We start from the raw sequence: 26,998 nt of genomic DNA, 5'->3' as shown, positions 1-26,998 counted from the left end.
CACCTCTTTGACCTTTGCACCTGACCGGCCCTGAGCTGCTGGTGTGATAACTTTGAGGTTGCTCTGAACCCCCAACGGTGGGCTACCTTGGACCAAAAACTGAAACCTGTAAGTGCCTTACTTACCTGTTGAAACTAACAATAACTTACCTCCCCCAGGAACTGTGAAAATTGCACTAAGTGTCCACTTTTAAAACAGCTTATTGTGTTTTATGTAAAAAGTATACATACTAAAGTAATGATTCAAAGTTCCTAGAGTACTTACCTGCAATACCTTTCAAATGAGCTATTACATGTAAAATTTGAACCTGTGGTTCTTAAAATAAACTAAGAAAAGATATTTTTCTATAACAAAACATATTGGCTGGATTTGTCTCGGAGTGTGTGTACCTCATTTATTGTCTATGTGTATGTACAACAAATGCTTAACACTACTCCTTTGATAAGCCTACTGCTCGACCACACTACCACAAAATAGAGCATTAGTATTATCTCTTTTTGCCACTATCTTACCTCTAAGGGGAACCCTTGGACTCTGTGCATGCTATTCCTTACTTTGAAATAGCACATACAGAGCCAACTTCCTACAGTAACCATGCCAAGGAGGCATTTCCTTACACAACCCCACCTCCCCCCGCCCCAATGAAAGATGATGAGACTAACCTTTCCCAAGAGAGTCACTATAGATCCATATCCCTTCACAAACCTCCTGTAGTACCCAGTCAAGCCAAGGAATGCCCTGACTTGAGTCTGGGTTTTTGGAGCTGCCCAGTCCAGAATAGTCTGGATCTTGGGCTGGAGTGGCTGAACTTGGCCTCCACCTACAAGGTGTCCCAAGTAAACAACAGTTTCCTGCCCTATCTGACATTTGGATGCCTTGATAGAGAGGCCTGCTGATTGCAAGGCCTTCAAAACCTTCTTCAGGTGGACCAGGTGATCCTGCCAGCTGGAGCTAAGGACAGCAATATCGTCAAGATAAGCTGCACTAAAGGACTCCAAGCCAGCAAGGACTTGATTCACCAACCTTTGGAAGGTGGCAGGGGCATTCTTTAAACCAAAGGGCATAACAGTAAACTGATAATGCCCATCGGGTGTGGAGAATGCGATCTTTTCTTTTGCTCCTGGTGCCATTTTGATTTGCCAGTACCCTGCTGTCAAGTCAAAGGTACTTAAGTATCTGGCAGCACCTATCTTATCAATCAATTAATCTGCCCTTGGAATGGGATGGGCATCTGCCTTGGTGACAGAATTAAGTCCTCTGTAGTCCACACAGAACCTCATCTCTCTCCATCTTTGGTGTGAGGTTTGGGGACTAAGACCACTGGGCTAGCCCAGGGGCTGTCAGAGTGCTCAATGACTCTCAATTCCAGCATCTTGTGGATATCCACTTTGATGCTTTTCTTAACTTGGTCAGACTCTCTGAAAATGTTGTTTTTGACAGGCTTGCTGTCTTCTGTGTCCACATCATGGGTACACAGGTGTGTCTGACCAGGGGTTAGGGAAAAGAGCTAAGCAAACTGTTGCAGGACCTTCCTACAGTCAGATTGCTTTTGACCAGAGAGGGTGTCTGAATAGATCACTCCATCTACTGAACCATATTTAGGGTCTGTGGAGAGGAGATGAGGGAGAGGTTCACTCTCACCTTCCTGGTCCTCATATGTTACCATCAACAGATTCACATCTGCCCTGTCATGGAAGAGTTTGAGGCGGTTCACATGGATCACCATTTTGGGGGTCCTGCTAGTGCCCAGGTCTACCAGGTAGGTGACCTGACTCTTCCTCTCTAGCACTGGGTAAGGGCCACTCCATCTGTCCAGAAGTGCCCTGGGAGCCACAGGCTCCAGAATCCAGACTTTCTGACCTGGCTGAAACTCAACCATAGCAGCCTTTTGGTCATACCACATCTTCTGGAGTTGTTGGCTGGCCTCAAGGATTTTACTTGCCTTTTCCATATACTCTGCCATCCTTGAACGTAGGCCTAGTACATAGTCTACTATATCTTGTTTAGGCTCATGGAGAGGTCTCTCCCAGCCTTCTTTTACAAGAGCTAGTGGTCCCCTTACAGGATGGCCAAACAGAAGTTCAAAGGGGGAAAACCCTACTCCCTTCTGAGGCACCTCTGTAGGCGAAAAGCAGACATGGCAAGAGGGCATCCCATCTCCTTTTGAGTTTTTCAGGGAGCCCCATGATCATGCCTTTCAATGTCTTGTTAAATATTTCTACAAGACCATTGGTTTGTGGATGGTATGGTGTGGTTAATTTGTAAGTCATCCCACACTCATTCCACATATGCTTCAGGTATGCTGACATAGCACCTCTGTCAGACACCACCTCCTTAGGAAATTCCACTCTGGTAAAAATACCAATGAGTGCTTTGGCTACTGCAGGGGCAGTAGTCGACCTAAGGGGAATTGCTTCAGGGTATCTAGTAGTATGACCCACTACTATTAATATGTATTTGTTCCCTGAGGCTGTGGGAGATTCAAGTGGACCCACTATGTCCACACCCACTCTTTCAAAGGGGACCCCCACAAGTAGAATGAGGGGGGCCTTTGGGTGTCCACCTGTCTTACCACTGGCTTGACAGGTGGCACAGGAGACCCAAAACTCCTTGACCTTCTGGGACATGTTGGGCCAATAGAAGTGGTTGACTAATCTCTCCCACGTCTTGGTCTGTCCCAAATGCCCAGCAAGAGGAATATCATGAGCTAAGGTTAGAATGAACTCCTAGTGGCACCAGGTTTGGGATCTCTTGCCTCAGTGTAGAGGAGTCCATCTTCCCAATAGACTATGTGTTCCTGTTATTTTTCCTTTGGACTCTTCAGCAGCTTGCTGCCTAAGGCCTTCAAGAGAGGGACAGGTTTATTTCCCCTTACACAACTGCTCCCTTGAGGGTCCCCCTGGGCCTAGGAGCTCAACCTGATAAGGTTCTAACTCCAGGGGCTCTGTTCCTTCAGAGGGCAGAACTTCTTCCTGGGAAGAGAGGTTCTCTTTCTCTTGTTGTGTGGAAGCTGGTTCCCCAGTCTTCTTTCACTTTCTCTTGGAGGGTTGGGCCCTTTTTCCAGGCTCCAACACCACTTTTTCACCCTGAGCCTTGCACTGTGCCCTTGTCTTGACACACCAGTTCAGGGATACCCAGCATGGATGCATGGGTTTTGAGTTCTACCTCAGCCCATGCGGAGGACTCCAGGTCATTTCCAAGCAGTCTACTGGGATATTTGAGGAGACCACCACCTGTTTCAAGCCATTGACCCCTCCCCACTCTGAAGTTACCATAGCAATGGGATGTACTTCAGTCTGATTGTCAGCGTTGGTGACTGGATAAGTTTGTCCAGCCAGGTATTGACTAGGGGAAACCAGTTTCTCTGTCACCATGGTGACACTGGCACCTGTATCCCTCAGGCCTTCTACACTTGTCCCATTAAATTAAGAGTTGCTACCTGTATTTTTGCATATTAGGGGGCCAGGCAGCCAGTGTGGCTAAATCCACCCCACCCTCAGAGACTAATGTAGCTTCAGTGTGAACCCTGATTTGCTCTGGGCACACTGTTGATCCCACTTGGAGACTGGCCATTCCAGTGTTAGCTGGAGTAGAGTTAGAAGTGGAACCTTTCTTGGGACAGGCTTTGTCTCCAGTTTGGTGCCCTGGCTGATTACAGCTACGACACCAGGCCTTTTTGGGATCAAAGTTTTTACCCTTGTACCCAAAATTGTTTTGTGAAGAGGCTCTGGGCCCACCCTCCTGTGCAGGTTTTTGGGGGCCTGTGGAAGACTCTTTACTATTTTTGTTTTTGGCTGTCTCACCACCCTTCCCCTAGGGAGGCTTTGTGACCCCTTTCTTTTGGTCACTGTAAGGAAATGCCTCCTTGGCATGGTTACCCCCTGACTTTTTGCCTTTGCTGATGCTATGTTTTGAATTGAAAGTGTGCTGAGGCCTGCTAACCAGGCCCCAGCACCAGTGTTCTTTCCCTAACCTGTACTTTTGATTCCACAATTGGCACACCCTGGCATCCAGATTAGTCCCTTGTAACTGGTACCTCTGGTACCAAGGGCCCTGATGCCAGGGAAGGTCTCTAAGGGCTGCAGCATGTATTATGCCACCCTAAGAGACCCCTCACTCAGCACAGACACACTGCTTACCAGCTTGTGTGTGCTAGTGAGAACAAAATGAGTAAGTCGACATGGCACTCCCCTCAGGGTGCCATGCCAGCCTCTCACTGCCTATGCAGTATAGGTAAGACACCCCTCTAGCAGGCCTTACAGCCCTAAGGCAGGGTGCACTATACCATAGGTGAGGGTACCAGTGCATGAGCACTGTGCCCCTACAGTGTCTAAGCAAAACCTTAGACATTGTAAGTGCAGGGTAGCCATAAGAGTATATGGTCTGGGAGTCTGTTTTACACTAACTCCACAGCACCATAATGGCTACACTGAAAACTGGGAAGTTTGGTATCAAACTTCTCAGCACAATAAATGCACACTGATGCCAGTGTACATTTTATTGTAAAATACACCACAGAGGGCACCTTAGAGGTGCCCCCTGAAACTTAACCGACTATCTGTGTAGGCTGACTGGTTCCAGCAGCCTGCCACACTAGAGACATGTTGCTGGCCCCATGGGGAGAGTGCCTTTGTCACTCTGAGGCCAGTAACAAAGCCTGCACTGGGTGGAGATGCTAACACCTCCCCCAGGCAGGAGCTGTCACACCTGGCGGTGAGCCTCAAAGGCTCACCCCTTTGTCACAGCCCAGCAGGGCACTCCAGCTTAGTGGAGTTGCCTGCCCCCTCCGGCCCCGGCCCCCACTTTTGGCGGCAAGGCCGGAGAAAATAATGAGAATAACAAGGTGGAGTCACTGGCCAGTCAGGACAGCCCCTAAGGTGTCCTGAGCTGAGGTGACTAACTTTTAGAAATCCTCCATCTTGCAGATGGAGGATTCCCCCAATAGGATTAGGGATGTGACCCCCTCCCCTTGGGAGGAGGCACAAAGAGGGTGTACCCACCCTCAGGGCTAGTAGCCATTGGCTACTAACCCCCCAGACCTAAACACGCCCTTAAATTTAGTATTTAAGGGCTCTCCCTGAACCTAGAAATTAGATTCCTGCAACAACAAGAAGAAGGACTGCCTAGCTGAAAACCCCTGCAGAGGAAGACCAGAAGACAACAACTGCCTTGGCTCCAGAAACTCACCCGCCTGTCTCCTGCCTTCCAAAGAACTCTGCTCCAGCGACGCCTTCCAAAGGGACCAGCGACCTCTGAATCCTCTGAGGACTGCCCTGCTTCGACGACGACAAGAAACTCCCGAGGACAGCGGACCTGCTCCAAAAAGACTGCAACTTTATCCAAAGGAGCAGCTTTAAAGAACCCTGCAATCTCCCCGCAAGAAGCGTGAGACTTGCAACACTGCACCCGGCGACCCCGACTCGGCTGGTGGAGAACCAACACCTCAGGGAGGACCCCCGGACTACTCTACGACTGTGAGTACCAAAACCTGTCCCCCCTGAGCCCCCACAGCGCCGCCTGCAGAGGGAATCCCGAGGCTTCCCCTGACCGCGACTCTCTGAAACCTAAGTCCCGACGCCTGGAAAAGACCCTGCACCCGCAGCCCCCAGGACCTGAAGGACCGGACTTTCACTGCAGAAGTGACCCCCAGGAGTCCCTCTCCCTTGCCCAAGTGGAGGTTTCCCCGAGGAAGCCCCCCCTTGCCTGCCTGAAGCGCTGAAGAGATCCCTTGATCTCTCACTGACTTCCATTGCGAACCCGACGCTTGTTCTAACACTGCACCCGGCCGCCCCCGCGCCGCTGAGGGTGAAATTTCTGTGTGGGCTGGTGTCCCCCCCGGTGCCCTACAAAACCCCCCTGGTCTGCCCTCCGAAGACGCGGGTACTTACCTGCTGGCAGACTGGAACCGGGGCACCCCCTTCTCTCCATTGAAGCCTATGCGTTTTGGGCACCACTTTGAACTCTGCACCTGACCGACCCTGAGCTGCTGGTGTGGTAACTTTGGGGTTGCTCTGAACCCCCAACGGTGGGCTACCTTGGACCAAGAACTGAACCCTGTAAGTGTCTTACTTACCTGGTAAAACTAACAAATACTTACCTCCCCCAGGAACTGTGAAAATTGCACTAAGTGTCCACTTTTAAAATAGCTATTTGTGAATAACTTGAAAAGTATACATGGAATTGAAATAATTCAAAGTTCCTAATGTACTTACCTGCAATACCTTTCAAACAAGATATTACATGTTAAATTTGAACCTGTGGTTCTTAAAATAAACTAAGAAAAGATATTTTTCTATACAAAACCTATTGGCTGGATTTGTCTCCGAGTGTGTGTACCTCATTTATTGTCTATGTGTATGTACAACAAATGCTTAACACTACTCCTTGGATAAGCCTACTGCTCGACCACACTACCACAAAATAGAGCATTAGTATTATCTATTTTTACCACTATTTTACCTCTAAGGGGAACCCTTGGACTCTGTGCATGCTATTCCTTACTTTGAAATAGCACATACAGAGCCAACTTCCTACAGTCACCCCCTGTGGAAGTCTTGGTCACCCTAGTCTTGACCCAATGGTCCGCCTTCTTTCCCAATTCTTGGGGAGAAATTGGTCCTAGGTCTACCAGATGCTGATGCAGTTTATCATTGAAACAATTACTTAACAGGTGTTCTTTCACAAATAAATTGTACAGCCCATCATAATCATTTACACCACTGCCATGAATCCAACCATCCAGTGTTTTCACTGAGTAGTCTACAAAATCAACCCAGGTCTGGCTCGAGGATTTTTGAGCCCCCCTGAATCTAATTCTATACTCCTCAGTGGAGAATCCAAAGCCCTCAATCAGGGTAGCCTTCATGAGGTCATAGGATTCTGCATCTTTTCCAGAGAGTGTGAGGAGTCTATCTCTACACTTTCCAGTGAACATTTCCAAAAGGAGAGCACCCCAGTGAGATTTGTTCACTTTTCTGGTTGCACAAGCCCTCTCAAAAGCTGTGAACCATTTGGTGATGTCATCACCATCTTCATATTTAGTTACAATCCCTTTTGGGATTTTCAACATGTCAGGAGAATCTCTGACCCTATTTATGTTGCTGCCACCATTGATGGGACCTAGGCCCATCTCTTGCCTTTCCCTTTCTATGGCTAGGAGCGGTCTCTCTAAAGAGAATCTTTTGACCATCCTGGCTAACAGGAGGTCATCTTCATTGAGGCTGCCCGCAATGCTTCCAGAGTTGCTGGACTCTCCTGTGAGAGAAGCAGCATCTCTGACGATCACATTTGGAGTCAGGGTTTGAGAGACCCTGGGCTCCCTATCTAGGACTAGAGGTGGGAAATCCTCTATGTCACTAGGGTCCCCCTCTGTGACGCTATCATCAGAGGGGTTGTTTTTAGCAAACTCTGCCAAAAGCTCCTGGAGCTGTATTTTGGTAGGGTTTGAACCAGTTTTTATCTTTTTGAGTTTGCAGAGAGACCTTAACTCTGACATCCTAAGATGCAGGTAAGGGGTGAGGTTGAGTTCCATCACAATCTCTTCTGCATTAGACATTATGTTTCTAAAAGTTGGAATACTTTTTAAGAATCAAAAACTATCTCTAGAACTTAATTCCAACTTTCACAAAACTTTGTAACTCTAAAAGAAATACTAACAGGGACTAACACAAGGCCCTAGCAGGACTTTTAAAATTTTAGAAAAATAGCAAAAATTTCAAAAATCAGTTTCTAATGATGTAGGAAGTTGGCTCTGTACACAAGTCCACACATAAAGTACACCCTCAGCAGCACGGGGGCGGCCGGGTGCAGTGTGCAAACACGCGTCGGGTTTTCAATAGAAATCAATGGGAGACCAAGGGGTCTCTTCAGCGATGCAGGCAGGCAGGGGTGGAGGGGGGGGGGGGGGGGGGGGGACTCCTCGGGGTAGCCACCACCTGGGCAAGGGAGAGGGCCTCCTGGGGGTCACTCCTGCACTGGAGTTCGGATCCTTCAGGTCCTGGGGGCTGCGGGTGCAGAGTCTTTACCAGGTGTCGGGTCTTTGAAGCAGGCAGTCGCGGTCAGGGGCAGCCTCGGGATTCCCTCTGCAGGCATCGCTGTGGGGGCTCAGGGGGTCAACTCTGGCTACTCACGGTCTCGTAGTCGCCGGGGAGTCCTCCCTGTGGTGTTTGTTCTCCACAAGTCGAGCCGGGGACGTCGGGTGCAGAGTGCAAAGTCTCACGCTTCCGGGGGGAAACGTGTTGTTTCAAAGTTGCTTCTTTGTTGCAAAGTTGCAGTCTTTGGGGAACAGAGCCACTGTCCTCGGGAGTTCTTGGTCCTTCTAGATGCAGGGAAGTCCTCTGAGGCTTCAGAGGTTGCTGGGCCGTGGGAACGCGTCGCTGGAGCAGTGTCTTTAGAAGTGGGGAGACAGGCCGATAGAGCTGGGGCCAAAGCAGTTGGTGTCTCCGTCTTCTCTGCAGGTTTTTCAGTTCAGCAGTCCTCTTCTTCTTAGGTTGCAGGATGAAAATGTCACTTACCCAGTGTACATCTGTTCGTGGCATCAGTCGCTGAAGATTCACATGTTGTGCATAGCCCGCCATCTGGTGTTGGGTCGGAGTGTTACAAGTTTTTTTTCTTCGAAGAAGTCTTTCGGGTCACGGGACCGAGTGACTCCTCCTTTTGTCTCCATTGCGCATGGGCGTCGACTCCATCTTCGATTGTTTTCCCCGCAGAGGGTGAGGTAGGAGTTGTGTTGTAGTAATAGTGCCCATGCAATGGAGTGACTAAGTATGTACCTATTTAAGGTTTAAATAATATATTTACAAATGTACAAAGCTTAAGCTAACTTCCGAACTGCTACAGGCTCCCGGGGAGGCGGGTGGGCACATGTGAATCTTCAGCGACTGATGCCACGAACAGATGTACACTGGGTCAGTGACATTTTCAGTTCGATGGCATCTGTCGCTGTAGATACACATGTTGTGCATAGACTAGTAAGCAGTTATCTCCCCAAAAGCGGTGGCTCAGCCTGTAGGAGTGGAAGTAGTTTGAAATAAGGTTCTTAACACGGCTTGACCTACTGTGGCTTGTTGTGCGGATAGCACGTCTACACAGTAGTGCTTGGTGAACGTTTGAGGCATAGACCATGTGGCTGCCTTACATATTTCGTGCATTGGAATATTTCCTAGAAAGGCCATGGTGGCACCTTTCTTTCTGGTTGAGTGTGCCCTTGGTGTAATGGGCAGCTGTCGTTTTGCTTTAAGGTAGCAGATTTGGATGCACTTAACTATCCATCTGGCTATACCTTGTTTTGATATTGGGTTTCCTGCATGAGGTTTTTGGAATGCAATAAATAGCTGTTTAGTTTTTCTGATGTTCTTTGTTCTGTCAATGTAGTACATTAATGCTCTTTTGACATCTAATGTATGTAGTGCCCTCTCAGCTACGGAATTTGGCTGTGGGAAGAATACTGGTAGTTCTACCGTTTGATTTAGGTGGAATGGTGAAATAACCTTCGGTAAAAATTTAGGATTAGTCCTTAGGACTACCTTATTTTTGTGTAGTTGGATAAAAGGTTCTTGTATTGTAAATGCCTGAATTTCACTTACTCTTCTTAGAGATGTGATGGCGATGAAAAATGCAACTTTCCAGGTTAGGAATTGTATTTCGCAAGAATGCATAGGTTCAAAGGGTGGACCCATGAGTCTTGTTAAGACGATGTTGAGGTTCCATGAAGGAACGGGTGGTGTCCTTGGTGGTATAATTCTTTTGAGGCCTTCCATAAACGCTTTAATGACAGGTATCCTAAATAGTGAACTTGAATGGGTAATCTGCAGGTATGCAGATATTGCTGCGAGGTGTATTTTAATGGAAGAGAAGGCCAGGTTCGATTTTTGTAAGTGTAGCAAGTAGCCCACTACATCCTTTGGAGATGCGTGTAATGGTTGAATTTGATTCTGATGGCAGTAGCAAACAAACCTTTTCCATTTGCTTGCATAGCAGTGTCTAGTGGATGGTCTTCTAGCTTGCTTTATGACTTCCATACATTCTTGTGTGAGGTTTAAGTGTCCGAATTCTAGGATTTCAGGAGCCAGATTGCTAGATTCAGCGATGCTGGGTTTGGATGCCTGATCTGTTGTTTGTGTTGTGTTAACAGATCTGGCCTGTTGGGCAACTTGACGTGGGGTACTACTGATAAGTCTAGCAGTGTTGTGTACCAAGGTTGCTTTGCCCATGTTGGTGCTATCAGTATGAGTTTGAGTTTGTTTTGACTCAATTTGTTTACTAGATATGGAAGGAGAGGGAGAGGGGGAAAAGCGTACGCAAATATCCCTGACCAGTTCATCCATAGGGCATTGCCTTGAGACTGCCTGTGTGGGTATCTGGATGCGAAGTTTTGGCATTTTGCGTTCTCCTTTGTTGCAAATAAGTCTATTTGAGGTGTTCCCCAAAGTTTGAAGTAAGTGTTTAGAATTTGGGGGTGAATTTCCCATTCGTGGACCTGTTGGTGATCTCGAGAGAGATTGTCTGCAAGTTGATTCTGGATCCCCGGAATAAACTGTGCTATTAGGCGAACGTGGTTGTGAATTGCCCAGCGCTATATCTTTTGTGCTAGAAGGCTCAGCTGCGGTGTGTGTCCCCCCGTTTGTTTAGATAATACATTGTTGTCATGTTGCCTGTTTTGACAAGAATGTACTTGTGAGTTATGATTGGTTGGAATACTTTTAGTGCTTGAAAAACTGCTAGCAGTTCCAGGTGATTTATGTGCAGTTTTGTTTGATGTACGTCCCATTGTCCTTGTATGCTGTGTTGATCAAGGTGTGCTCCCCACCCCGTCATGGAAGCATCTGTCGTTATTACGTATTGTGGCACTGGGTCTTGGAAAGGCCGCCCTTTGTTTAAATTTATACTGTTCCACCATATAAGCGAGAGGTATGTTTGGCGGTCTATCAACACCAGATCTAGAAGGTGACCTTGTGCTTGTGACCATTGTGATGCTAGGCACTGTTGTAAGGGCCTCATGTGCAGTCTTGCGTTTGGGACAATGGCTATGCATGAGGACATCATGCCTAGGAGTTGTAATATCATTTTTGCTTGTATTCTTTGTGTTGGATACATGCGTTGTATGATCTTGTTGAAATTTTGAATTCTCTGTGGACTTGGAGTGGCTAATCCTTTTGTTGTGTCTATTATGGCTCCTAGGTATTGTTGTACTTTGCACAGCAGAATGTGTGATTTTGCATAGTTGATGGTGAAACCGAGTTTGTAGAGGGTTTGTATGACCTGATTTGTGTGGTGTGAGCACTTTGTCAGTGAGTTGGTCTTGATTAGCCAGTCGTCTAGATACGGGAATACGTGTATCTGCTGCCTTCTGATGTGTGCAGCCACTACTGCTAGACATTTTGTAAAGACTCTTGGCGCGGTTGTTAAACCAAACGGCAATACTTTGAATTGGTAATGTATTCCTTTGAATACAAACCTGAGGTATTTCCTATGCGACTGATGTATTGGTATGTGGAAATACGCGTCTTTGAGATCTAAGGTTGTCATGTAGTCCTGTTGTTTTAGCAATGGTAACACCTCTTGTAGCGTGACCATGTGAAAGTGTTCTGATTTGATGTAGGTGTTTAGTGTTCGGAGGTCTAGGATTGGTCTCAGTGTTTTGTCCTTTTTTGGTATTAGGAAGTACAGTGAACAAACTCCTGTGTTTATTTGTGTTTCTGGTACTAGTTCTATTGCGTTCTTTTGCAATAATGCTTGAACTTCTGTTTCCAGAAGGTCTGAATGTTGTTTTGATAAATTCTGTGCTTTTGGTGGTATGTTTGGAGGGATTTGTAGAAATTCTATGCAATAACCATGTTGGATAATTGCTAAGACCCAAGTGTCTGTAGTTATTTCCTCCCATGCTTGGTAATACTGACCTATTCTTCCCCCCCACTGGTGTTGTGTGGAGGGGATGAGTGACATGTGAGTCACTGCTTGGTTGTAGGGATTTTGGTGCTTTGAAATTTTCCCCTATTCCTAGGGAATTGTCCTCTGTATTGGCCCCGAAAGCCTCCCCTCTGGTACTGTCCCTGGTAGCTGGACGGTGTTGTCTGTGAGGTGCTGGCTTGTGTGGCCTGACCCCGAAACCCACCTCTAAAGGTTGTCTTGCAGAAGGTGCTGTAAGTGCCTCTGCTCTGCGGGGAGTAGAGTGCGCCCATGGCTTTAGCAGTGTCAGTGTCCTTTTTCAGTTTCTCAATTGCCGTGTCCACCTCTGGTCCGAACAGTTGTTTTTCATTGAATGGCATATTGAGCACTGCCTGCTGTATCTCTGGTTTAAAACCAGACGTTCGTAGCCATGCGTGCCTTCTTATAGTCACAGATGTGTTAATTGTTCTCGCAGCTGTGTCCGCTGCGTCCATAGAGGAGCGTATCTGATTGTTAGATATGTGCTGTCCTTCCTCAACCACCTGCTTCGCCCTCTTTTGTAGTTCCTTGGGTAGATGCTCAATGAGGTGTTGCATCTCGTCCCAATGGGCTCTGTCATAGCGCGCAAGTAGTGCTTGGGAGTTAGCGATGCGCCACTGGTTCGCAGCCTGTGCTGCGACTCTCTTTCCGGCTGCATCGAACTTGCGGCTCTCTTTATCTGGGGGTGGTGCATACCCAGATGTGTGGGAGTTGGCTCTCTTGCGAGCTGCTCCTACTACGACGGAATCTGGTGGCAGCTGTGTGGTGATGAAAACAGGGTCTGTGGGAGGTGCTTTATATTTCTTTTCCACCCTTGGTGTTATTGCCCTACTCTTGACCGGCTCCTTGAAGATTTCCTTTGCGTGCCGAAGCATTCCTGGGAGCATAGGCAAGCTTTGGTAGGAGCTGTGGGTAGAGGAGAGGGTGTTGAATAAGAAGTCATCCTCGACTGGTTCTGAGTGGAGGTTTACGTTGTGGAACTCTGCCGCTCTAGCCACCACTTGTGAATAAGCTGTGCTGTCTTCTGGTGGTGAGGGCTTTGTGGGATACGCCTCTGGACTGTTGTCCGACACTGGTGCGTCGTATAAGTCCCAAGCGTCTTGGTCCTGGTCACCTTGGCTCGCGGTGGTGTGAGCCGGGGAATGTGATGGAGTTTGTGCTGGTGAAACGTTAGTTACAGGTGGAGGAGAGGGTGGTAGAGTTACCTTTTTCACCATTTTTGTTTGTGGTGCTTGGTCTGTTTGAAACTCCAGTCTCCTTTTTCTCCTAATTGGGGGAAGGGTGCTTATTTTCCCTGTTCCTTCCTGTATGAAAATACGTTTCTGCGTATGGTCCACTTCGGTGGATTGCAACTCTTCCTCAAATCTATGCTTTCGCATCTGAGAGGACAGTGATTGCTCCTCTGAATAGGAACCGGTAACTGGGTCGGTTGCGGCTCGTTTTGGCACCGAAACCCTGTCTGTACTCTTTTTCGGCTCCGAGGTGACTTTTTTCTTTTTTGGAGTCGAAACCTCTCGGCGTCGATCGTCCTCGGTGCCACTGTCTCGGCGTCGAGCCGTTTCGGCACCGCTATCTCGGCGTCGATCTTTTTCAGCAGCACTGTCTCGGTCCCGAGCAGGCTGCGTGCCGGTGTCTCGACCGGAGTCGGACGATCTCGGCACTGTTTCGGCCTTTTTCGGTGCCGACGGTCGGTCACCGAATTTATGGGTTGAGCCATGGCCTGGTGGCAGTGGCGTCCCCTGGGCCTGGTCACTTTTCTTGTGTGTTGCCTTCGACGTCTTACTCACAGTTCTTTGATCGTCGAATTCTTCGGAGTCCGATTCGTGGATCGAGAAGGCTTCTTCCTCCTCTTGTTCCTCGAACTCTCGGTGTGCTGTCGGCGTGGACGCCATCTGAAGTCTTCTGGCTCGACGGTCACGGAGTGTCTTTCGGAACCGGAACGCACGACAGGCCTCGCAAGTCTCTTCACTGTGCTCAGGCGACAGGTTACAGACCAAATGTTGGTCTGAATACGGGTATTTGTTGTGGCATTTGGGACAGAAACGAAACGGGGTCCGTTCCATCTGCGTTGTCTGACACGCGGTCGGGCCGACCAGGCCCCGACGGGGATCGAAAGCTACCCCGAAGGGCACCGGAGCTCTTCAAATTTCGATGCGGTGTCGATTCTATCTAAGCCGATCCTGAACGCAACAATACCGACGTAATCTTCCGATAGTTAGCTAACTTTCCGTTCCGAAACTCGGAGCGACAGGAACACGTCCGAACCCGATGGCGGAAAGAAAACAATCGAAGATGGAGTCGACGCCCATGCGCAATGGAGACAAAAGGAGGAGTCACTCGGTCCTGTGACTCGAAAGACTTCTTCGAAGAAAAACAACTTGTAACACTCCGACCCAACACCAGATGGCGGGCTATGCACAACATGTGTATCTACAGCGACAGATGCCATCGAACATCTAGTTCCCTAGGTTCTGGGGAGCCCCTAAATACTGAATTTAGGGGTGTGTTTAGGTCTGGGGGGTTAGTAGCCAATGGCTACTAGCCCGGAGGGTGGCTACACCCTCTTTGTGCCTCCTCCCTGAGGGGAGGGGGGCACATTCCTATCCCTATTGGGGGAATCCTCCATCTGCAAGATGGAGGATTTCTAAAAGTCAGAGTCACCTCAGCTCAGGAGACCTTAGGGGCTGTCCTGACTGGCCAGTGACGACTCCTTGTTTTTCTCATTATCTCCTCCGGCCTTGCCGCCAAAAGTGGGTCCGTGGCCGAAGGGGGCGGGCAACTCCACTAGCTGGACTGCCCTGGGGTGCTGTAACAAAGGGGGTGAGCCTTTGAGGCTCACCGCCAGGTGTTACAGTTCCTGCAGGGGGGAGGTGTGAAGCACCTCCACCCAGTACAGGCTTTGTTACTAGCCACAGAGTGACAGAGGAACTCTCTCCATGTGGCCAGCAACATGTCTGGTGTGTGGCAGGCTGCTAAAACCAGTCACCCTACACGGGTAGTCGGTTAAGGTTTCACCTCTAAGGTGTCCTCTGGGGTGTATGTTACAATTAAATGTACACTGGCATCAGTGTGCATTTATTGTGCTGAGAAGTTTGATACCAAACTCCACAGTTTTCAGTGTAGCCATTATGGCGCTGTGGTGTTTGTGCATGACAGACTCCCAGACCATATACTCTTATGGCTACCCTGCACTTACAATGTTTAAGGTTTTGCTTAGACACTGTAGGGGCATGGTGCTCATGCACTTATGCCCTCACCTATGGTATAGTGCACCCTGCCTTAGGGCTGTAAGGCCTACTAGAGGGGTGACTTATCTATGCCATAGGCAGTGTGAGGTTGGCATGGCACCCTGAGGGGAGTGCCATGTCGGCTTAGTCATTTTATCCCCACCAGCACACACAAGCTGGCAAGCAGTGTGTCTGTGCTGGGTGAGGGGACCCCAGGGTGGCAGAAGATATGCTGCAGCCCTTAGAGACCTTCCCTGGCATCAGGGCCCTTGGTACCAGGGGTACCAGTTACAAGGGACTTACCTGGATGCCAGGGTGTGCCAATTGTGGAAACAAAAGTACAGGTTAGGGAAAGAATGCTGGGGCCTGGTTAGCAGGTCTCAGCACACTTTCAAATCATAACTTGGCATCAGCAAAGGCAAAAAGTCAGGGGGTAACCATGCCAAGGAGGCATTTCCTTACACCAAGCAACCAAATTTAAAGGGAAAAAGCATAGTCACTGGGGAGTCGATTAGCAGGATCCCAGTGAACACAGCGAAAACATACTGACAACAAGCAAAAAGTGTGAGTAAGCAGTCTGGAAAGAGGGTACTTTCTTACATAGTACATTTCACAAACAAGGATGCCAATGCATTACAACTGGCTTACCAATTAGTGAATGTAGGGAAATGGCCCTGCTGCCCAACACTTTTTGCCTGATATTGATGCTAACTTGATAGTGTGTGCTGGGTCTCTGCTAACCAGGCCCTAGCAACAGTTTTCTTTTCCTAAAAATTTACCATTGTTTCCACAATTTGGCACACAGATAAGTCCCTTGTAAAAAGGTACCAGTGGTACCAAGGGCCCTGTGACCAGGGAAGATCCCCAAGGGCTGCAGTATGGGTTGTGCCACCCTAAGGGATCCCTCACCTAACACATGCGCACTGCCATTGCAGGTTGTGTGTGTTGGTGGGGAAGCCACCTCTCCACAACAAAACTTGCAGAGGGAATCCAGAGGACCACCCCCACCCCCTCCCGACAGCTACTGCCATTGACGAAGATAACCGACGCCAAAGGACCCACTGCACCTGCAGCCCCCAGGCCTTGGAGAAATCGACACCAGGTGCAGTAACGATCAACAGGTGGGCCTCTTCCCTGTTGACCAGTGTTGTGCCCAGGACCCCCGACCCCCCCCCCCCCCCCCGAGTGACCCCCGGGGTCCCCTCAGAGTTTCGCTGGAAACCAGACACCCTGTTTGCACCCTGCTGTCCCAGTGATGCTGAGGGTGTGGGATTGGTGCCTACCTGGGAACCCTCCAGTGCTCTTCTAATTCCACCCTGGTCTGCCCTCCGAGCCACAGGTACTTACCTGCTGGCAGACTGAATTCCGAGTACCCCGTCTCCGTAGCAGCCCAAGATAAAATTGCTCAACTTTGACCTCTGCACCTGGCCGGGCCCTGTGTTGCTGGTGGTGGGCTTTTGGGGTTGACATGAACCCCCAACAGTGGACTACAGAAAACCCGGAGACTGGAACTCTAAGTTGTGTAATTACCTCTAAAACTGTACTTTATTTTCTTACGCCAGGAAAATGTTCTAAAAATGCAGTCTCCACTTTTAAAATAGATATTCTCTGTTTTCTTAAAAACTGTTTAATTGACTAAAGTGAAACAAAGTTACATTGAGGTCTATGCTAAGTACTTATCTGCAACATTATTTACTTCTGAACTGAGTCTTGTGGTTCTAGCAATAAAGTAACAAATATATTTTTCTATGTAAAATCCTATTGTTCTGGAGCTAAGTCATTGAGTGTGTGTTTCATCTATTGCTTGTGTGTGTACAAAAAATGCTTAGCACTACCCTCGGATAAGCCTAACTTTTCGACCACACTACCACAAATAGAGCATTAGTATTATATTGCCTCGGTCAAGCCTCTTGGGAACCTCTGGACTCTGTGCACACAAATATCTCATTTTGTTATAGTATATACAAAGCGAACTTCCTACAGTGAACTAACTCCAATTATCAGTTGTATTATAGAAAGATGAAAACGAAAAATGACATCTAATTTTCAACCTAAGATGGCTAAATATCTAAAACGTTTCAGAAAATAAAATGCAACATTAGCTTATTTACAGTGCTGCTTTACATACCTGTAACTTTACTAAATTCTTCGACTATCTGCTCCTTAGTTTTACTTTTGGGTATTGAGCCAACAAAAAGTCTATTATTGGCCACAGAGATGCAAACACCAATATGTTTTCCAGACCGGATTTCATGGTTATTGTACTGAAAAGAAAAAAAAAAAAGGGAAGGATGTAAACATAGAAATCAGATCATACATTGACAAATTTGCAGCTTGAGCATAACTTTGAAACCAAAGTTGCCTGAAACCACACAAGTGTTTACCTAAATATAGCTAAAACTATGAACAAAGTAGAGAAAAGGTATGTTTGCAACAGGGTACTAGGGCAACCAGTAACCACTGACCAATACAGTGGATGGATTCTAATATTTAACACTAGTATCACATAACTGGTTCACAACCACTGCAAATCCACATTAATTCGAGTTTCACAGGACCACTAAGCCCAGTAATTGAAGCTTATTACAAAGATAGAGACGGCTAAAAGCATATCTCAAGCAAGGCACTGCAAACACTCAATATGACTGACCAGTGTGATTTTCTTTGTAAAAATAAGAGTACTTTATTAACCTGGTGAGTAAGTGTAACCCTTAACATTATGAATAATAATTTGGAGGTGTTTAACCCGGTCTGGGGTCTAGATAAGACTGAGAAAAAACATTATGACTCTTTAGTGATGTCTTCTAAGTTCTATAACCCTGGATTTATGTCAAATAATCGATGGGGCTGGATTGGACTGACTGTAGGGAATTGTTGGAGTCTTTCCTTTTTAACTTTTCTGGAAAGGGTGACTGACAGGATACAGTTAAGGACACTGGACCCTAAGATTATGCACTGCCCTTGAAACCAGAAACAATAAGAATAATAAACTAAATTTAGTATATATAAAGATATTAACTGTATCCAAAAGGCTCACTACCCAAACAAAAAGATAACCAAAGAAAAGCTATAGGTACTCCCTGTGACGCCCAGGTGATCCATTACTTTGGAACACAGATTTCCAGGGTCCAGTTAAGGACCTGTTGAAACCGTTACTTCGAGTTGGGGACAAACAATTAACAGTGGGCCCAAAATTTACAATACGCTCAGGTGATTAGATCTCAAAATCCAGAACTTCAGGTGGACTGGCACCCACAGAAATTGGGAGAGCAAACAGAAGCCAAAAAGACACTAATGGCAACTGCACGGAATGGGGCTAGCCTTGAGTGAAGCTTCAACCAGGAGGTATAAATGGAAATGTATGGGCTATAACAATGGCTCAGGAATCGGGGTGACATGCTCCAGCAACCATTTTACAAGTCAGAGGGGTAAATAATATCCACTCGTCCCTCTGAGGGTGGGGAAAGAAAATTACATGGAATCTCTGGATAAAGGATAGGATGAGATGAGATGGATCTGCGTAAGCTCACATTTCTCAATCAATGAATACAATGCAGCAACTCCTCAAACTGGGTGTCACAGCCCGTAGTTAACAGCCCCTCGAGCTGACTTCATGTAGCTCTTTCAAGTCAGCTGGGGCTTGTACAGGTGTTCTCCTGCGTCACTCTCTGGCTTAAGTATTTCCTGGACTTAGTCCCGGTATAGAGGGAAGCTATCCTGCTGCAGGAATGCAGTAACCCTCCCCGTTTCAAGATGATGCAGATGAACTAAGAATTGGCTGCGAGGCAGTAAGTCAAAGCATAACAAAGGCTCCTTGTAGGAAGTTGGCTCTGTACATACTATTTCAAAGTAAGAAATAGTGTGCACAGAGTCCAAGGGTTCCCCTTAGAGGTAAGATAGTGGCAAAAAGAGATAATTCTAATGCTCTATTTTGTGGTAGTGTGGTCAAGCAGTAGGCTTATCAGAGGGTAGTGTTATGCATGTTTTGTACACACACAGGCAATAAATGAGGAACACACACAAAGACTTACTCCAGGCCAATAGGTTTTTATATAGAAAAATATATTTTCTTAATTTATTTTAAGAAACACGAGGTCAAGTTTTTGTTAAAATGGCAATAAGGTATTTTAAAAGTAGACACTAAGTGCAAAAATCAAAGGTTCCTGGGGGAGGTAACTATTGGTTAGATTGTGAGGTAAGTAAGACACTTACAATTCTCAGTTCCTGTGCATAGGCAGCCCACCCTTGGGGGTTCAGGGCAACCCCAAAGTTACTACACTAACAGCTCAGGGTGTGTCAGGGGTGCCAGTAGGTAAGTACCCGCGTCCTCTGGAGGCACACCAGGGGGGTTTTGTAGAGCGAGGGGGGAGGAGGGGGAGGGGGCGGGGAACAAGTAGGCACACAAAACACACCCTAAGCGGCACAGGTGATGGCCGGGTGCAGTGTGCAAAGATGGCATCGGGTTTTGAATAGGTTTCAATGGAGGGACCCGGGGGTCACTAGCGGTGCAGGAAGGCACAGGGTCACCTGGGGGTCACTCCTGCACTGACTTTCGGTTCCTTCAGGTCCTGGGGGCTGCAGGTGCAGTGTTTGGTCCAGGCGTCGCGGTCAGGGGTAGCATCTGGATTCTCTCTGCAGGTGTCGCTGTGGGGGTCCAGGGGGGGTAGTCTTGGGCTCTTCACGGGGTCGAAGTCACCAGTGAGTCCTCCCCGTGGTGCTGGTTCTCTGGATCTCGAGCCAGGAGCCTCGGGTGCAGAGTGAGAAGTCTCACGCTTCCGGCGGGAGGAGCGAGTTCTTTGAAAGTTGCTTCTTTGTTGCAAAGATGTTGCTGTTGTTGAGCAGAGCTGCTGCTCACAGGAGTTTCTTGGTCCGGGGGTCAGGGCAGTCCTCTGAGGCTTCAGAGGTCACTGGTCCCTGTGGAACGCGTTGCTGTTGCAGTTTGTCTTGAAGTGGGGAGTCAGGCCGGTAGGGCTGGGGCCAAAGCAATTGTCATTCGTCATCTCTGCAAGCTTGTAGGTCAGCAGTCCTCCTTTGTAGTTCAGGTTGCAGGAATCTCCTTTCCTGGGTTCAGGGTCGCCCCTAAATACTCAATTTAGGGGTGTGTTTAGGTCTCGGGCAGTAGCCAATGGCTACTGTCCTTGAGGGTGGCTACACCCTCCTTGTGCCTCCTCCATGAGGGGAGGGGGGCACTTCCCTATTCCTATTGGGGGAATCCTCCAAAATCAAGATGGAGTATTTCTAAAGGCAGGGGCCACCTCAGCTCAGGACACCTTAGGGGCGGTCCTGACTGGTGAGTAACTCCTCCTTGTTTTTCTCATTATCTCCCCTGGACTTGCCGCCAAAAGTGGGGGTTGTGTCCAGGGGGCAGGCATCTCCACTAGCTGGAGTGCCCTGGGGCATTGTAACACGAAGCTTGAGCCTTTGAGGCTCACTGCTAGGTTACAGTTCCTGCAGAGTGGAGGTGTTAAGCATCTCAACCCAGTGCAGGCTTTGTTTCTGGCCTCAGAGAGCCCAAAGGCTCTCACCCCAGGGGGTCAGAAACTCTTCTCTCAGCAGCAGGCTGGCACAGACCAGTCAGTCCTGTACTGAAGGACTGGTTAAATACAGTGGGGCATCTCTATGATGCCCTCTGTGTGCATTTTGTGCATCAGTGTGAGTTTATTATTCTGAGAAGTTTGATACCAAACTTCCCAGTATTCAGTGTAGCCATTATGGAGCTGTGGAGTTCGTTTTTGACAAACTCCCAGACCATATACTTAATATGGCCCCACTGTAGTTACAATGTCTAAGAGTAGACTAAGACACTGTGTGGGCATATTGCTCATGCAGCCATGCCCTCACCTGTGGTATAGTGCACCCTGCCTTATGGCTGTAAGGCCTGCTAGAGGGGTGACTCACCTATGCCACAGGCAGTGTGAGAGGTTGGCATGGCACCCTGAGGGGAGTGCCATGTCGACTTAGTCATTTTCTCCCCACCAGCACACACAAGCTGGCAAGCAGGGTGTCTGTGCAGAGTGAGGGGTCCCTAGGGTGGCATAAGACATGCAGCAGCCCTTAGAGACCTTCACTGGCATCAGGGCCCTTTGGTTCCAGGGGTACCAGTTACAAGGGACTTACCTGGGTGCCAGGGTTGAGACAATGGTACATTTTAGGTGAAAGAACACTGGTGCTGGGGCCTGGTTAGCAGGGTCCCAGCACACTTCTCAGTCAAGTCAGCATCAGTATCAGGCAAAAAGTGGGGGGTAATTGCAACAGGGAGCCATTTCCTTACAGTAAGTGACCAGGGAAGCCATTTTAAAAACATGTGTTGGACACTAGTCAAAACGAGTTTCCCAGCAACATGATGTAGGGAAGTTTGGTATCAACATTTCAGAATAATAAACCCTTATTGATGCCAGTGAGGGATTTAATAATTGCACCCAGAGGGCACCTTAGATGTGTCCCCTGAAAATCTACCAGCTACTAGTGGATTGATTGACTGGTCCTGACCAGTTCAGCCACCACAGACTGTTTCTGGCCTCCCAAGGTGACAGCTAGCGCTCTCTAAGGGCAGAAACATAAGCTTTGCCTGGGCAGGGTTGTTATCAGCACACCCAAGCAGTATGGACATTCCAGCGTGCAAAGATGTAAAGGCCTAGCTGCCTTAGTAATGCAACCCAGGTCTCTCCAGATAGTGGATGTAGGAAGCTGGCCTGGTGTGTGGTGAGCACCTATGGTGCTATCACCTTATACCAGGTCCTAATATACCGTATTAGTGAAGTGTAGGCAAAGTATAGGGAGTCATGGCTCTCTAGAGGTTGCTGTGCAGCCAAGACTTATTTACGGGACATGCAAAGCTTATGCAATACGACTACAGCCATGCAGTACAGTTACAAAAATAAAGGTACTTTATTATAATACACAAAATGAAAATGTCACTTACCCAGTGTACATCTGTTCGTGGCATTAGTCGCTGCAGATTCACATGTTTAGCACAGTCCGCTGCCTGGTGTAGGGCTCGGAGTATTACAAGTTGTTTTTCTTCGAAGAAGTCTTTTTTGGTCACGGGACCGAAGGACTCCTCCCTCTTCGGCTCCATTGCGCATGGGCGTCGACTCCATCTTAGATTGTTTTCCCCGCAGAGGGTGAGGCTGGAGTTGTTTGCTATAAATAGTGCCCATGCAATGGAGTGAATACGTATGTACATAAAAAGTTTATAATAATTATTTACAAATGTACAAATGTTTAAGATTTACTTCTAAACGGCTACAGGCTTCCCGGGGAGGCGGGAGGGCACATGTGAATCTGCAGCGACTAATGCCACGAACAGATGTACACTGGGTAAGTGACATTTTCAGTTCGATGGCATATGTTGCTGCAGATACACATGTTTAGCATAGACTATAAAGCAGTTACCTCCCCTAAAAGCGGTGGTTTAGCCTGTAGGAGTTGAAGTAGTTTGGAATAATGTTCTTAGTACAGCTTGGCCTACTGAAGCTCGTTGTGCATTTAGTACATCTACACAGTAGTGTTTAGCAAATATATGAGGCGTAGACCAGGTTGCAGCCTTACCTATTTCGCTCATAGGAATGTTTCCTAGAAAGGCCATTGTAGCACCTTTCTTTCTGGTTGAGTGTGCCTTTGGTGTAATAGGCAATTCTCTCTTGGCTTTAAGATAGCATGTTTGAATACATCTGACTATCCATCTAGCAATGCCTTGTTTAGAGATTGGATTTCCTATGTGTGGTTTTTGAAAAGCTATGAACAGTTGTTTTGTTTTCCTGATTAGCTTTGTTCTGTCAATGTAGTACATTAGTGCTCTTTTGATGTCTAATGTATGTAGTGCCCTTTCAGCCACGGAATCTGGCTGTGGGAAGAACACTGGTAATTCTACTGTTTGATTTAAATGGAATGGTGAGATTACTTTTGGTAGAAATTTTGGATTTGTTCTTAGAACTATTTTATTTTTGTGTATTTGAATAAATGGTTCTTGTATGGTAAATGCCTGTATTTCACTTACTCTTCTGAGGGATGTGATTGCAATGAGAAATGTGACTTTCCACGTTAGATATTGCATTTCACAGGAATGCATGGGTTCAAAAGGTGGACCCATGAGTCTTGTTAAGACGATGTTAAGGTTCCATGAAGGAACTGGTGGTGTTCTTGGTGGTATAATTCTTTTTAGCCCTTCCATGAATGCTTTAATAACTGGTATTCTAAATAGAGACGATGAATGAGTAGTTTGTAGGTAAGCAGATATTGCTGCGAGGTGTATTTTTATAGATGAAAAAGCGAGGTTTGCTTTTTGCAAATGTAGTAAGTATCCCACTATGTCCTTTGTAGAGGCATGCAATGGTTGGATTTGATTGGTATGGCAGTAGCAAACAAATCTTTTCCACTTAGATGCATAGCAGTGTCTAGTGGAAGCTTTTCTAGCTTGTTTTATGACCTCCATACATTCTTGTGTGAGGTCTAAGTGTCCGAATTCTAGGATTTCAGGAGCCAAATTGCTAGATTCAATGATGCTGGGTTTGGATGCCTGATCTGTTGTTTGTGTTGTGTTAACAGATCTGGTCTGTTGGGTAGTTTGACATGCGGTACTAGTGAAAGGTCTAGTAGAGTTGTATACCAAGGTTGTCTTGCCCATGTGGGTGCTATCAGTATGAGTTTGAGTTGGTTTTGACTCAATTTGTTTACTAGATATGGAAGGAGAGGGAGAGGGGGAAAAGCGTATGCAAATATCCCTGACCAACTCATCCATAGAGCATTGCCTTGTGATTCACGGTGTGGGTACCTGGATGCGAAGTTTTGGCATTTTGCGTTTTCTTTTGTTGCGAACAAATCTATCTGGGATGTTCCCCAAATTTGAAAGTAATTGTTCAGAACTTGGGGGTGAATTTCCCATTCGTGGACTTGTTGGTGATCTCGCGAAAGGTTGTCTGCTAGTTGGTTTTGGATCCCTGGAATAAATTGTGCTATTAGGCGAATGTGGTTGTGAATCGGCCATTGCCATATTTTTTGTGTTAGGAGACACAATTGTGTTGAGTGTGTTCCTCCTTGTTTGTTTAAATAATACATTGTTGTCATGTTGTCTGTTTTGACAAGAATGTATTTGGGTGTTATTATGGGTTGAAAGGCTTTTAACGCTAGAAATACTGCTAACAGTTCTAGGTAATTTATATGAAATTTTGTTTGGTGTACGTCCCATTGTCCTTGAATGCTGTGGTGATTGAGGTGTGCTCCCCACCCTGTCATGGAAGCATCTGTTGTTATAACGTATTGAGGCACTGGGTCCTGAAATGTCCGCCCTTTGTTTAAATTGTTGCTGTTCCACCATAGAAGCGAGAGGTATGTTTGGCGGTCTACCAACACCAGATCTAGAAGTTGACTCTGTGCTTGTGACCATTGTGATGCTAGGCACTGTTGTAAGGGTCGCATGTGTAGTCTTGCGTTTGGGACAATGGCTATGCATGATGACATCATGCCTAGAAGTTTTAGCACAAATTTTGCTTGTATCTTTTGGTTTGGAAACATAGCACTTATTACCTTGGGGAATGCTTGAACTCTTTGTGGACTTGGAGTGGCAATTCCTTTTGATGTGTTGATGGTTGCCCCTAGATATTGTTGTGTCTGACACGGTTCGAGGTGTGACTTTGTATAGTTGATGGAGAAACCCAGTTTGTGAAGGGTTTGTATGACATATGTGATGTTGTTTGTGCACTTTTTTACTGTGTTGGTCTTGATTAGCCAATCGTCTAGGTAAGGAAACACATGTATTTGTTGTCTCCTGATATGTGCTGCTACTACTGCTAGACATTTTGTGAATACTCTTGGTGCAGTTGTTATTCCGAATGGCAACACCTTGAATTGGTAATGTATTCCTTTGAATACGAACCTTAGGTACTTTCTGTGAGAAGGGTGTATCGGTATATGAAAGTACACATCTTTTAGGTCTAATGTGGTCATGTAATCTTGCTGTTTGAGCAATGGAATGATGTCTTGTAGTGTGACCATGTGAAAGTGGTCCGATATGATGTAGGTATTTAGTGTCCTGAGATCTAATATTAGTCTTAATGTTTTGTCTTTCTTTGGAATTAGAAAGTACAGGGAGTAAACTCCTGTGTTTTTTTGTTGTACTGGTACTAACTCTATTGCATCCTTTTGCAGTAGTGCTTGAACTTCTAGTCCTAAAAGTTCTAAATGTTGTGGTGACATTTTGCGTGTTTTTGGAGGGATGTTTGGTGGGAATTTGTGGAATTCTATGCAATAGCCATGTTGGATTATTGCTAATACCCAATTGTCTGTTGTAATCTGCTGCCAAGATTGGTAGAATTGGCTTAGTCTTCCCCCCCACTGGTGTTGAGTGAAGGGGTTGTGTGACTTGAAAGTCACTGTTTAGGTGGAGGTGTTTTTGGAGTCTGGAATCTTCCCCTACTCCTTGGGAATTGACCCCCTCTATATCCCCTGAAACCTCCCCTTTGGAATGAACCCTGATATGGTGTGGTTCTTGTTTGTTGGCTGGTGGTGTCTGTGGGTTGGCCATGAAACCCCCCTCTAAATGGAGTTTTTCTAAAAGAGCCTCTGCTCTGCGGGGAGTAGAGTGCGCCCATGGCTTTGGCCGTGTCTGTGCCTTTTTTAAGTTTTTCAATGGCTGTGTCCACTTCAGGGCCAAAAAGTTGTTTCTCGTTGAAGGGCATATTAAGGACAGCCTGCTGGATTTCAGGTTTGAACCCTGAAGTGCGGAGCCAAGCGTGTCTCCTTATGGTGACAGCAGTGTTGATTGTTCTCGCTGCAGTATCGGCTGCGTCCATTGAAGAGCGGATTTGATTGTTTGAGATAGATTATCCCTCTTCAACTATTTGCTGCGCCCTTTTTTGGTATTCCTGGGGAAGATGGTCTATGAGAAGTTGCATCTCATCCCAGTGTGCGCGGTCATATCGGGCTAGCAGCGCTTGAGAATTTGCGATGCGCCACTGGTTGGCTGCCTGTGATGCTACTCTTTCCTGCTGCATCAAATTTTCGGCTTTCTTTGTCCGGAGGTGGGGCGTCGCCAGATGTATGGGAATTTGCTCTTTTGCGAGCTGCCCCTACTACTACGGAGTCAGGTGGTAACTGCGAAGTAATAAACACTGGGTCTGTGGGTGGTGGTTTGTATTTCTTATCCACCCTTGGGGTGATGGCTCTTGATTTTACGGGCTCTTCAAAAATTTGTTTTGCGTGCCGTAACATCCCTGGTAGCATTGGGAGACATTGATATTGGCTATGTGTAGCTGAGAGGGTGTTAAATAAAAAATCATCCTCTATAGGATCGGAATGCAGTTGGACATTGTGGAATTCTGCTGCCCTAGCCACCAGTTGCGAGTATGAGGTACTGTCCTCTGGCGGTGACGGCTTTGTGGGGTATGAATCGGGATCATTGTCCGGCACTGGGGTGTCGTATAGGTCCCAAGCGTCTTGATCCTGATTATCTTGACTTACAGAAGTTTGCGCTGGTGAGTGCATTTGTGGCGGAGTTTGTGCCGGCGATGCCTGTTGTGGTGGAGAGGGCGGAGGCGTGACTTTTTTAACCACTTTGGCTTGTGGTTGTGCGTCATCCTTGAGGAATCCGATCCTTCTTTTTCTCATTATTGGGGGAAGAGTTGATATCTTCCCTGTGTCTTGTTGGATGTATAGTCTCTTTTGTGTGTAGTCTGATTCTACACTTTGGAGCTCTTGTCCAAATCTGTGCATCTGGCCACTTATCCCTTGTTCCTCTGTGTAGGAAGGAGGTGTGGAACTTTTCGGCGCCGAGAGAGAATCTTTTTTCGGCTTCGGTACCGACTGAATTTTTGTGGCTTTCGGCAGTGTGTCTCGGTGCGATGTTTTTC

The 26,998-nt window shown here is 47.1% G+C and overlaps 1 protein-coding gene across 9 annotated transcripts in view; it reads right to left on the bottom strand.

Moving 5' to 3' along the window:
• The window catches only part of SYNCRIP (synaptotagmin binding cytoplasmic RNA interacting protein), a 392,640-nt gene that overhangs the window by 218,096 nt on the left and 147,546 nt on the right, over nt 1-26,998 (bottom strand). For all 9 annotated transcript variants that reach the window (XM_069235574.1, XM_069235575.1, XM_069235576.1 and 6 more), the window contains exon 7: nt 17,281-17,416. In XM_069235574.1, coding sequence (XP_069091675.1) covers nt 17,281-17,416 — 136 coding nt within the window. The remainder of the gene's footprint in view (nt 1-17,280; nt 17,417-26,998) is intronic.

The sequence above is a fragment of the Pleurodeles waltl genome, chromosome 5 (genome assembly GCF_031143425.1).
Source record: "Pleurodeles waltl isolate 20211129_DDA chromosome 5, aPleWal1.hap1.20221129, whole genome shotgun sequence".
Taxonomy (NCBI): Eukaryota; Metazoa; Chordata; class Amphibia; order Caudata; family Salamandridae; genus Pleurodeles; species Pleurodeles waltl.
This window is presented reverse-complemented; position numbering and strand designations above follow the sequence as displayed.